At 44.0% G+C, this 12389-nt stretch overlaps 1 protein-coding gene and 1 long non-coding RNA gene across 2 annotated transcripts; one reads left to right on the forward strand and one right to left on the reverse strand.

The window, feature by feature from the left end:
* Positions 1–1001: 1001 nt before the first annotated feature.
* Positions 1002–8131, reverse strand: LOC135082073 (hsp70-binding protein 1). The gene is made up of 6 exons (XM_063976832.1): positions 7809–8131; positions 7630–7710; positions 7147–7339; positions 6029–6247; positions 2144–2299; positions 1002–1370 (listed from the first exon to the last, which is right to left on the reverse strand). Exons 1-6 carry the CDS (start codon positions 7923–7925, stop codon positions 1090–1092), a joined length of 1047 nt encoding a protein of 348 aa, XP_063832902.1. The 5' UTR covers positions 7926–8131; the 3' UTR covers positions 1002–1089.
* A 613-nt stretch (positions 8132–8744) lies between these two features.
* LOC135082085 (uncharacterized) lies at positions 8745–10077 on the forward strand. The gene is made up of 2 exons (XR_010259335.1): positions 8745–8881; positions 9513–10077. It is a non-coding gene; the product is annotated as an uncharacterized LOC135082085 (long non-coding RNA).
* Positions 10078–12389: the final 2312 nt, after the last annotated feature.

The following is a 12389-nucleotide window of genomic DNA, read 5'->3' on the forward strand; positions in this document are numbered from 1 at the left end:
GGGTCGATAGCTTCAAGCTGTCGACCGCCCGAATCACTTGCAACTGCTCGAGCGGTTCGTGTATGTGCGTCCATAGAACTCTGCAGTTCACTGTGCAGTCGCAGTTTGAAGCTGTCGACCCTGACTGCTTCAAGCGGTCCGTGTATTGCCGCTCTATCCCCTCTATGATTTCACTGTCACTATAATAGAAAGCCACGGTGTAACGGCCGCCCTCGCCAGGGAAGTCACGGACCGCGAAAGCATACCCACAGTCGGGCATCCGAACCCCGCCCTCATATTTTTAGTAAAAGTTAATAAACTGTAATTTTATCTGTGTACGCTAGTGTTCATTATTTATTAATTTCCCACTACGCGACAACGGGTCTTACCGCGACGTTTATGAAGTTACATTATGCTATGCCGCAGCCGCGGTCAGAACCAGTCTGTGTTGGAGAAAAATATTGGAGACGTTTGGTAAAAGGTTTGTATATTCACACGAAGTAGTTTTACAGTCAGTGGTTCGAAAGGGAATGTAAAAATGGCAGTGAAAGCAGCACGGATGTAGTGTGTAGCGCCATCTATTGTTCTTTATATGAATTAGTTCGGTACTTCAGTTAGTTCGATAAGAAAGTAAGAAGAACCATAGATGACGCTTTACAAACAGTTAGAGATGGCGCTAAAATGTGTGTGGTTTGGAACAGTCTGCTGCAGCATAGCAGCTGAAACGTCAAGCCGTGAGTTCATAATGTAACTCATTAACAAACGTCGCGTTAAGACCCGTGTCTTTCTACAGGGTGTTAGGTAAATAGGTATATGAGCCGACACTAGCCCATGTTAACATGGGCATATAAATGGTATGGTGAAGTCAGGAAATTGATATCTTCATTTTAATTATTTTAATTTTCATACAAATCAGATTTTATTAAAATTTTGTATGAAAATAAAAAAAATTAAATGATGATATCCTGACTTCACCATACCATTTATATGCCCATGTTAACATGGGCTAGTGTCGGCTCATATACTCATTTACCTAACACCCTGTATTTTAGTTGACATGGAACGCGAAAGTTTAAAATCTTATATTTCACTGTCACTATCCACCACAGTCTATCTCTCCGGCTCTTCCTCCTTCATTAAAGGAACAGGCTTGCAGTCGAAGACCCTCGTCAGCAGTTCCTGACAGGATTTCTTTTCTTCCTCGTGAAGTAGTGTGTCTTCTAGCACCTTCCTGAGGCCGAGACTAGGGTCCGAGCACTGGGCCAGGACTCGCCGGTCCAAGTCGCTGGTCAGGACATCGAGGACGCTAAGGAGATGTTCTGTGGCCTCATCGCGGCCGGATCTGATTTGCTCTGTGACGGTTTGGACGAGATTCTGTGCGATGAATTGTTCTGGAAAAAAAACGTCAACAGTAGAGCGTTATTTAATGTAAAGTCAACAGCACGTCAACGTAAACACTGTGGTATCTTACATAGTTGCGATAGGGGCGACTTTGCAACGAAAATGTATAGTCTAATGTGCTGTCGACCGTACGCTGGGTGTTACTTAACAATAAAAAAATTAGAAGTGTGAAACAATTACGAAGTTTTCTATAGGTTAGGTGCTAGACTTAACCCAATCAGTGCCTGAGGTTTGGGAGCGGGATGCTGCCTTCAAGGACTTCAAGGTTCACTTGGTGGGAGACCTGCTCATACTATACCCACCGGTCCGTGGTCACCACTCGAGAACTTTTCTGCCCCAGCGACCATCAGCTTACGAGCTATGTGCCCCGCCCCCTGCCACTTAAGTTTGGCACTTCTGCGAATCTCCTCATTTCTGACTCGGTCACACATGGCATTCTCCATCGCCCTATGGATGACCTTGAGCCCTCATGAGGCCTATAGCAGAGTAAATACAAATGAGTAGGTCATCTTCATAGAAACGCACCGAGCGCGGTTTGTATGTGAGCGCGCCAATACGTATGCGGCGCGCACGCACACACTGACAAAATTCGGCGCAACCACGACTGGCTCGCCGCTAATCCCCGCTAAATTTTGTCAGTGTGTGCGTGCGCGCCGTATACGTGTTGGCGCGCTCACATACAAACCGCGCCCGTGCGTTTCTATGAAGATGACCTACTCATTTGTATTTACTCTGCTAGTTATAGTGTAGCTATGCGACATACCTCTAGCATCGGGCCGGTGCTGGCACAGGTGCCTGATGAAGAAGGCGGCCTTGGTGCGAGCCTGCAGGTCGCTGGCCGACAGCTGTTGGGTCAACGTGGCGCAGCCTCCTGCCGCCACCAACGCTCGGCAGGCCGGCTCAAACTCGCGGCACAAACCTAGAAGAATAAACAATTCATTGTCATCATTTGAGCCATAGGTCGTCCCCCAATGGGGTGCAATGGTGAGGGACCTCCACGTGGTGCACCCCGGGCAACGTCCGTGTGATCTCTTCACGCGGGCGGCTGACTTCTCACCTGCGCGGCAGGTTGCGTCAATTCGGCGGGCCTGTCGGGCGACCCGTAACCCACAACGGAGTGGGCCGGGGGCCGTCGGGACATCTGTCCGGGCCGCGATGCTGGGAACATCTTAAAAATCCCCCTAATCCCAAGGTTCGGCGGGGGCCGATGGGATGAATACCTAGAGGGACTCTAGGTGCTACCCCGTCGTGGAGAGAGGGTGGGGCAGCTGCGCTCGAAAGCAGTTATTATGACATGAGCACGATGGAAAATAAACTACCCCAGGGAGGTACCGGCAATGCCGGAGAATCCTCTGCCGCCACGGCGGTCACGGCCCACGTATCTGGGGGGGCCGCGCAGTGCCTTGTGTCTTCACCGGCGACTAAGCCGAAGCAATGTACAGCCGTACGAACTGATTTTGACAGCCGGCTGCGAAACATGTTCGCAGCTAAGACCGTAAAGGACATAGTCACCAAAAAGGCGGTCGAGACAGCCGCGGGACCTATCCGCGGTGCGACTCCCGCTCCAGTAGGTGACTCCCAAACTGAGACTCACTCGGATGTGACATCGGCAAAGGTAATGGTCGAGACTGCCTCGGATCTATCCGGGGATCTGACTCCCATTACCCGCAGTCGCTCCCGGACCAACGTATCCAAGGGAAGAGTTAGCGAAAGACCTGCCTCTGCCACCAAACGGCGGCTTGAGGAAGCAGAAGAGTCCCCTTACTATACAGATGAGACCGACCACGAAGGCAAGGTCGATCGCTTCATTGAGCGTTGCTTGGAAGCTGACACGGACGACTCCTGTATGTCGACCGAGTCAGCGTCATCTAGGCCACAAAGCCGCACATCATCACGCGGCTGCAAGAAGCCCCGCGGCCGCGGTAGACCCTCAACCGTGGGGGACTACATTGGCTTGAAACAAAAGTGGGCTGAAGAGAAACTGCTCGCCAAGGAGCAATACGAGGAGGTAGAGGAGATGGCCGTAAGGCTAACAAACAAGATGAAGGGAAAGCGACTCCGTGCAGAACACAACTCGCAGGCACTGACCACAGAGGAGTTGGTGCAGACTATCCGTACCAGCACCGAAGCAGTGTTTAAGTGCGCGGGTAAGTGCGGGAATATAAAAGGGACCATACAGGGCACCTTCAAAGAGGCCGCCCTTACTATTGACGCAGCCGTCGCGGCAATAGCAGCCAGAACTCCTGAGGAGGAGATTAGTCGACTTAATGCCGCCAACAACCTCCTCAAGAAAGAAGTTGAGGAACTCCGGCAGGAAATCCAAAAGCTGAAGGCCGAGAAAAGCCAGGTTACTCCTGCCGCCACACAGGCTCCTGCGCCCACCAGTTCTGTCCTGGCGGGCGACGTAGAAAGAGAGATCATGGTCCGGGTGGGAACTATGATGGATGCCAAACTTAAAGGGATCGAGGAGCGTCTTCTGCCGGAGAAACGCCTTCGGCCTCCTCTCGCGGCCGATACGTCGGAATCCCTCTCCAGCCCATCAACGACAACCGATGGCCCCGCCACAAGGGCAGCAGCTAAGAGAGCTGCTCCGGCCCCACAATCGGCTCCCCCAGCAAAGGCTGCACTAGCCTCACAGAGAAAGGCGCGCACCGGCCCCAAGACGGCGCCTGTACAGGCCTCAATTGCCGAACCCTCCAAGGTGACCACGTCGCCTGCGCCATCTCCCTCAAAAAAGAGCCGCGCTCGAAAAAAGAAGGGCAAATCTCCACCTGCCCCTGCGCCATCTCAAACAGAGCCCCGTTCTCTGCCTCCAGCACCAGCGTCCATGGATGCCGGTTGGACAGAGGTAGTGAAACGCGGGAAAAACAAAAGTAGCGGCGGCGAGAAAAGCCAGCCTAACAAACCGCAACCCGTGAGTCAGAAAAAGGCAGGCCCTGGCCGCACCACAGGAAACGCGCGGAGGGTGCGCGTGCCCAGAACTGCGGCCATAACCGTGACCATGACGCCGGAGGCCGCCCGTTATGATCCACCTCGCGACTTTGTGTGGTTCATACATTTGGCCAAACAGCAGGTGGATCTCGCCCAGCTGGGAATAATGGACGGTCTTCGGTTTAAGCCAAGTCAGTCGGCCACCAAACTCCTCGTTCTGTCAGGTTCGGACGTGGAGGTGAAGGCTGACAGACTAGCAGCCGCTTTACGGGCAGTGCCCGAGTTCACAGAAGAGACGGTCCGTATCGGGCGTCCGATCAAGTCCGAGGATCTCCGCTTAACAGGTCTTGATGACTCAACCGGGGCGCCAGAAGTCTCGGCCGTTATATCGGCAAGAACGAACTGCCCACTGGAAAACATCTCAGTGGGCAAGATCAGTGGAGCCAGGGAGTCCCGCAGCGTTATCGTGCGGGTACCTGCTAAGGTAGCAAAAGAGCTGGCGAAGTGTCGCCGGCTACTAATCGGATGGGCCTCGGTACAGGTAACGCTGTTGAAACCGAGGCCGTCAAGGTGTGTCGCCTGTTGGGGCACTGGCCACACGGCCTTTAAGTGCGCCGCTGGCATTGACCGCAGTGGACTCTGTTTCCGCTGCGGTGAAGAGGGCCATAAGGCCAAGGTGTGCCCGGCCCAGGTTCCCCGCTGCTTGTTGTGTGCAGCGGCTGGTAAGGCCGTGGAGCACATGCTGGGGGCAAAAGATTGCCCTCAGCCGGCGCAAAAGCCGAAGCCGGCGCAGCGAGCCGGCACGACGGCGAGCCTCATGGAGGTAGACGCGGGGGCGTCTGCCTCCTAACATTGAGGCCCGAAGTGCGCGCGGAGTCCCCGCGCGCTTCGGAGAGAGTTGCCCTTCTAAGGGCGACAGTTTGAGTGAGGCTGCGGCCAAAGCGTGGGGGTACGCACGTGAACGACTTAACGGCGCCTTACGTGCTACTCCACTAAGCGCCACCCGAGGGACCCGTCAGGTTTTTAGTGGGTAGGCCCTGCCCTTCTGGCAGGGAGAGCCCCACATAACCCACCGGAACCCCCGGACCGGTGCGTATGCATTTCAATACATTTTCCTGACGCAAAAAAAAAAAAAAAAAAAAAAAAAAATAGGTCGTCCCCCAATGATTTCCATAATGACCGGTTGGTAGCGAATCTGCTCCCAACAAATCAATTAAAATAATTTATTGTCTGCTTTAACAACGGTAAGCGTAAACTTCCCGTTCGGTAGACAGACTATATAACAGCAGTAGATATCTTTTGGTTAAAACGCCGTTTTCCACGTCACGTCCCATATAACGTGGATCCATCACTTCTTTGGGAGTCGGGACATAGTAGTGGGAAGCAGATCAGGAAATTCACTTCACAAAATTCAGCAATTCACTTTCTCCTAGAGATAACATGTTATTGTGGTAAGACACAAAAATGAAACTAATGGATCCCCAACTGGGTTTAACTGAGACGTGTAAATGAAGATTAGATGACGCTTAGATTCTTTAGAACAACAGTTTAGTTGCATACAACAGATTTTGATGCGGTTTTTTTAAATAGATAGAGTGATTCAAGAGGAACGTTTATAGGTATAAAACATGCATATTATATAAGAGAAAAGCCGAGAAACTCCATTTCAACCGTGTGAAGCAAGGTCGGGCCACTATTAAAGAATAAAATAACTTACATGAGATAGCGTACAGGCACTTGGCCAACGCAGTGCCCTGCTCGGTCTGCGCCAAGCTCAGCAGCACGTCCAGTAGCCCGCACTCAAGCGCTCGCGCCTGGCAGTATGGGTTATTCTGGCACAGTTCCCCGAGGACCCAGCAAGCGTTCACGCGAACTTCGTCGTTCTCGCAGCCTAGGCACACTGGGAAAATCGCGAACCCGCCCATTTTGTAGAAATCTGGAATTAAAATAAAAAGTTATTTAAAAAAATTGCACCTGACTCATAAAGCACTATGCATATTTAATTCCATTGCCTAAATCTTCAATAATTAAAAAAAAAATAGTACAGATTATATATGGCAGTTCTTGTAAAGCCTGGTCCGTGAGCACGTAGAATTTTGTCCAATGACCCCAAGCTACCCATCCTTATCGCTCGCGCGTAATTATATTGCTGTCGCGACTGTGCGACGGGCGCCCGCAGTGAGTGTAGCTTGGGGTCATTGGATAAAATTCTACGTGCTCACGGACCAGGCTTTAGTAGTACCACAGAATAATAATAAGTGGTAGTACCACCACCAAAAAATGAGGGTATACCAATAATAATTTTAGTGTGTAGTGGATATTTTAGCTTTGAGGCACTGTTTAGTTACTAAAATGTGATTGATTTAAACATTGTGCTTAAAAATTTATCAAAAATGTGCATGTTATTAATACCTAATTTGTGATAATCTAACATTGAGTATAAGTGATATGATAAGAATTTAGAGAGGACACCACATCTCTGGGTAAGTGAAAATGTCTTTATTACATTAATTATAAAAAAAAAAAACACATTGGCACACAATCCCCCTTACTAATAAAAAGTTAAACCTAGGATGAAACTTGGATTTAAATGACATTTCCATACTAAATGACAACTTATGCCAGAGTTCAACCAGGGTGTAACTTTTATTAATTTAATTTTATGACAGTTAGGACTTAGGACAGCAGACCTGGATTATAACATCTCATTTATAAAAACAGAGTTGTAATGTGAGTTTTGCAGCCTTAAGCATCCATCAAAACAATGCATGGCTCGCCACAGCCTTTCAGCTGTAAAAAATTAGCATGACAATGCAACATAACTACAATACTAACCATTAGCAACATCAATATCGTCAATAAACATCAGGAGATTGTTAAACGAAGAGACCACGTCTTCCGGTACTGTGTCGCTTTGTTTGATGCTTCTTATCCTTTCCTGGTTGGTGAGCACCCTGATGGCGTTCTGTAGGACCTCAGCTAAGTTCACCGTTAGACTCTTTAGAGCCTCTTCAAGGAACTTGCGCCTCTGAAATAGACAAATATATTTTAATTTACTTATTTTAAGGTGAGACAGGTTTTCTTAATTATAAGGCTTAGCCTGAATTACTAGGTATAACATTTTTAAACATGTTAGCTGTTGACTCATCAAAAAGCCTTAAATTGGATGATGCAATACCAAATCACAAAGAAACTAAACTTCACAAACCCTTTTGGCAACATTACATTTTAGTAGTACCTCTTTAGTGCGTTATGAGTGCAATGTTGCGTTTTTATTAAAAACATTTTGTAAACAGCCAATGTAACAAACAAACATACCTCTTCATCCATTGGTCCCAAATCTGAATTTCCTGGAGCGTCCTCCGCTTTTGTGGCCTCCATGGCGAATCTGAGAAGACCCTGGAATAAGGATAGCCAAAAACATAAATACAACATGCCCTACACAAAAGTAGCTTGACACTTACATGAAATGATTTGGTAATTAATTTCTATTTTACCTGTAGATTTCTGGGCTGTCGTGGCTGAATTGGAACTGCATGAACATCCTGTTCACTTCTCGAAGGATAAGTTATAGCTCCAGCGATTGGAGGATTATTTTGTTGATTGGAACTCATGTTGAACTTCTGAGGTTATGTTTACAACTGACTGAACACGCTCGACGAACACTGAGATTACTTTATACGCCTTTAAATAGTTAACCTTAAACTGTTTCTGTAATGCTGGTGAATCAGATGCACTCAGTCAGGATCGTCTAGAAAATCGAAGAAAAATCCAGAAAGAAAACACCTTGCAAGTCAGCCGTCAAAGTGACATTGACAGACCGAAACAAACGTCAAAATGACATTTTAAACTTTTTATAAAGTTTTATTTTGGTTTTGGAACACTGTTATTTTATCCATGTTTCCTAGAACAAGCTCTGGAAAAGGAACATCTTCTATCAATTCTTATTGTAATTTTACTAAAGACCCTAATGAGAATTTAGATAGAAAATAATCCTTTTCACACGTAAGGCAATTAAAAATTATTGATTATGATAAATTAGTATAGGTCGCGCAACGAGAGTTGAGGCGATAAACACCATTGTAAATACGATAGAAATTATACATTTAATTTTATGTGATGGAAAAAGAAATAGCAAACAGTAAACGACCACGCGTGTGTTTGAAACATTCGTATACTTGACACTTATTATGGCAATAAGCCGATTGCCGACCCATATCACTTCTTATTCTATGTAGGTATACGACATTGTGGTGCCAATAAAAAGATGATTTCCTTAGAGACTTTACTAGCAAACATACCAATAAAAGGCATTTATCACTTGCGGATTAGAGTCTACATAAACATCTGAAGTGGACCCACCTCTCTATAATCTCACTGATAACTCTAATATCTTATCATTTATCAAGCTGATAAGCACGTACTCCATATGTTTTCAACAACACTCACAGATGCTCTAGAATAATAAACGTGTCTCGATACAAAGTAACGGTGTCTTTATTAATAAATTAGTGCAAAATTTTACACAAGAGGAAAGGGAGAAAGAACTATTTTCAGGAGTACCTAATAAGTAAGTAATTTTCTTGTTTGTAACGAGATCCATGTTGTCAGTTTCGCCGAGTACTAAGCTTAGAATAATACATACCTACTAATGAAGAAACTTGCAGTCTTATTCCAAATGCCAATCAAAGTTTTAGCAACGATTTATTTACTAAAGTAAGATGTAAGTAAGGTCCCTAAAAATATTATTGTAACATCAGCAAATGTTCCAGGCAGAGTTCGCAGCATTTTCAAATTTCACCATACAACGATTTCGTATCACGTTTTTATAGGTGCAGTCAACGGTAGATAGGTTTTGATCCTCGGAGTAACTTCTTTGTTCGTTCGTTTCAGGCAAATGACGTCCACAGCTGGACAAAGGCCTCATCCAAGGATTTCCACAATGACCTGCGTGATCCGCCTCCAAGCAACTCCCGCGACCCTCACTTCTTTGTAGAGTTGTAAATATTTTATGTTTGGCCATTTTTATTTTATTTATTTATTAGGTATATACTACAGTTGACAATCGAGTTCATTGTGAATCATTGGGCTTGACAGCGCGACTGTACTTTTCTAAGTTTGAATAACAATTTAAATAGTGTAGGAAGATGCTTTATTCAAATAAGAAATTCTATATAGTACCCTATTGTGATAATTTTCAGAAATGCCGCCTCGCCAAGACATACCCCCGCAGCCAGAGCGAGTAATCATCCGTGAAGTTAGAGCTCCGCCCCCGCCAGCTCCTGGGCGACTTCAGCGCCCCCCACAGGATCATCCTGCCACGTATATTGCCAGGCCAGCCAACCCCACTCCAAACACTGCCGGGACGCGGCAAACTGTACAATAATTAAGTTTTTAAATTAGTGTTATAATGCAAATTCTAAAAAAAAATTCAGCAGCCATGGATCAAAGTGTTTTAGCCAAATATTACCTTTTTAATAATGGTATATGGCTTTGAGTGGCGTAGTTTCTAAGATTATTTTATTTTATTTTTATGACATTAATGTGTTATTGTGATGTGGTGATCGAGATTAAATGATATGAGTTTATCATGCACCTTTACCAAGTAAAGCGAGATAATATCATTCTTGTTTGTACATAATAGCCACGAAATATGATATACTTTTACTATTTTTACATTATTTAGATGGTAAAGTTAGATTATTTATTCGTAAAAAGTTATTAAATTTAAGTAGGCATGTTTTTTTAATAAACTGTTGTTCTTGTCCAAGTTATTTTAATCTCAAAATATACAAACAAGTTAAATCCAAATGTTTATAAACAATGGCGAAAAAAAAGATACAGATAGATATTAAATTAGAATTTTACCCGACAATTAATGCAGAATCGGGGACAACACCCACTGTCACTGGTTTGTGTACCTCACAAGTCTCGACGACCCACACGACACGCGGTACAAGACAACATTTAATGGCAAAGATTAAACGAGTAGTAAGTACTTTTGCAAGTTCAGTTTTTTATTAGCAATTTCCCTTTCACAAAAGTCTGTCTATTAAGATACTCGCAGGCGCTTCCCTCCATATAAGTTTCCTTACGAACAGAGGCGGCGTTAAGCGTGGGCGTTGTGGGCCACCGCCTACGGCCTCGCGGTACAAGGGGCCTCGCGACTCAAAAATGTTTAAAGCGAGAATAAAACAAAAATAAGCCGTAATGGGTGCGACTGGATGGGTGTGACTCTGCAAAGTATATTATTTGTTATGGATGTGATTCTGGTTTGGTGGCATCTTGCCTAATGGCAAATCGCAAAAACTTCCCGATTAATCGGGACTAAACGATGTTTACAGTTGATTTTCCAGAATATCGCAAATTCTTTGATACATAACGTTTGTACTGCCGGAATTTATTCTCCTCTAGAATGTCCCCAAAATTCCATTATTTTTGCCGTATCACTTACCGTTTTCGACATAATATCTGCGTGTGCAAATGACATGCGCGTATCGATACGATTAATATTATAGGGAGTCCTTCGTACTTACATACAGGGTGGAAACGTTAAGTGATCTCACTCGATTATTTCTAAACTATACAAGATATTGAAAAACTGGTAACTGATCCTGAAAGTGATTCATGAGCTCTTTCAAACGGTACCAATAATAGGGTACAGAATAAACTGGATCTATCTGAAAATTCAATGTTTCCAGCTTCCATACTAAATGTATGCCAGCCACACAATATTAGAAGTGTAATTTATTTTATTTAATAATAAACTCTTAAAATAAACTCGTAAATTGTATTCTTATTTAAAATTATTCATGGAAAACATTGGTTTTAGGCTTTACTTGCTATAATATTGTCAAGAGATGAGTGTCATGACTGTGGTAGTATTAAATGTATGGAAGAAAGAAACATTGAATTTTTGGATAGATCCAGTTTATTCTGTAACCTATTATTGATACCATTGGATAGATCTTGTGAAGCACTTTTAGAATCAGTAATCAGTTTTATGATATCATGTGTAGTTTTTAAAATAATGTGACTTTACCAAATGTATGGAGGCTGGAAACATTGAATTTTCGGATAGATCCAGTTTATTCTGTAACATATTATTAATACCGTTTGATATAGCTCATGAAGTACTTTCAGGATCAGTAACTAGTTTATTGATATCTTGTATAGTTTAGAAATAATCCAGTGAGATCACTTATCGTTTCCACCCTGTATATTATGAACCTCAAGATGTATAACTCAAAAACATTTTACGAAACTATTGAATAAATAAATGATTTTTTGCAATATTGCAAATATCATAGGACTCATTGTTAGTACTGCTAAAGTTCATCACCCCTTCAGGAAACCCCCAAAATTTCATTATTTTTGCCGTATCTCTTACATAAAATTCATAAAATTCATAAAATTCATAAAATTCATAAAATTCATAAAATTCATTTATTTTTGCAAATAGGCTTTAAAAAAGCGCTTTTACACGTCCCAATCAAAGTCCCAATATTAATCCTACCACTGCTTCGGGACAATAAATGGGCCAGTGCTGAGAAGAAGCAGCGCAAGAAACTCAGTCACTATTGTCAGCCTCCTTTTCAAGGTTTTACAGTCTTTAAAATATACAAATTATAGTCATAAGTATTAATGCGAGCTAGGCAGTTAAACATTCCAAACATTTTTATCCTTTATATAATCATCAACTTTATAGTAGCCCTTTTTCATTAAGGTGCTTTTGATATGTGCTTTAAATTTATGAATGGGCAATTCTACAACAGTTTGTGGTAATTAAACTATGTGTTGATCTGGTTTGTAAACAATACTACTGTGGAGTTTCAGTGGAATCCGTTCGGTGGTTTTTGCGTGGAGAAGTAAAGAACACCCTGACATCAAAACTTTCGCCTTTATAATATTAGTATGATATTGATTGGTATTTCCCCTAGTCGTTTTTTAAACATTTTTACTGATAGCGGATGGTGGGAGGGTTCATTTCGTTTTCGTGCGCTTCGCGGATTCCCTAGCAAGAGCTGAAAATCAGTGTTCTGCCCTTTTCAGGGCAGTGTTTACATTGAGCTCTTTGC

The sequence above is a fragment of the Ostrinia nubilalis genome, chromosome 21, assembly GCF_963855985.1.
Source record: "Ostrinia nubilalis chromosome 21, ilOstNubi1.1, whole genome shotgun sequence".
Classification (NCBI taxonomy): Eukaryota; Metazoa; Arthropoda; class Insecta; order Lepidoptera; family Crambidae; genus Ostrinia; species Ostrinia nubilalis.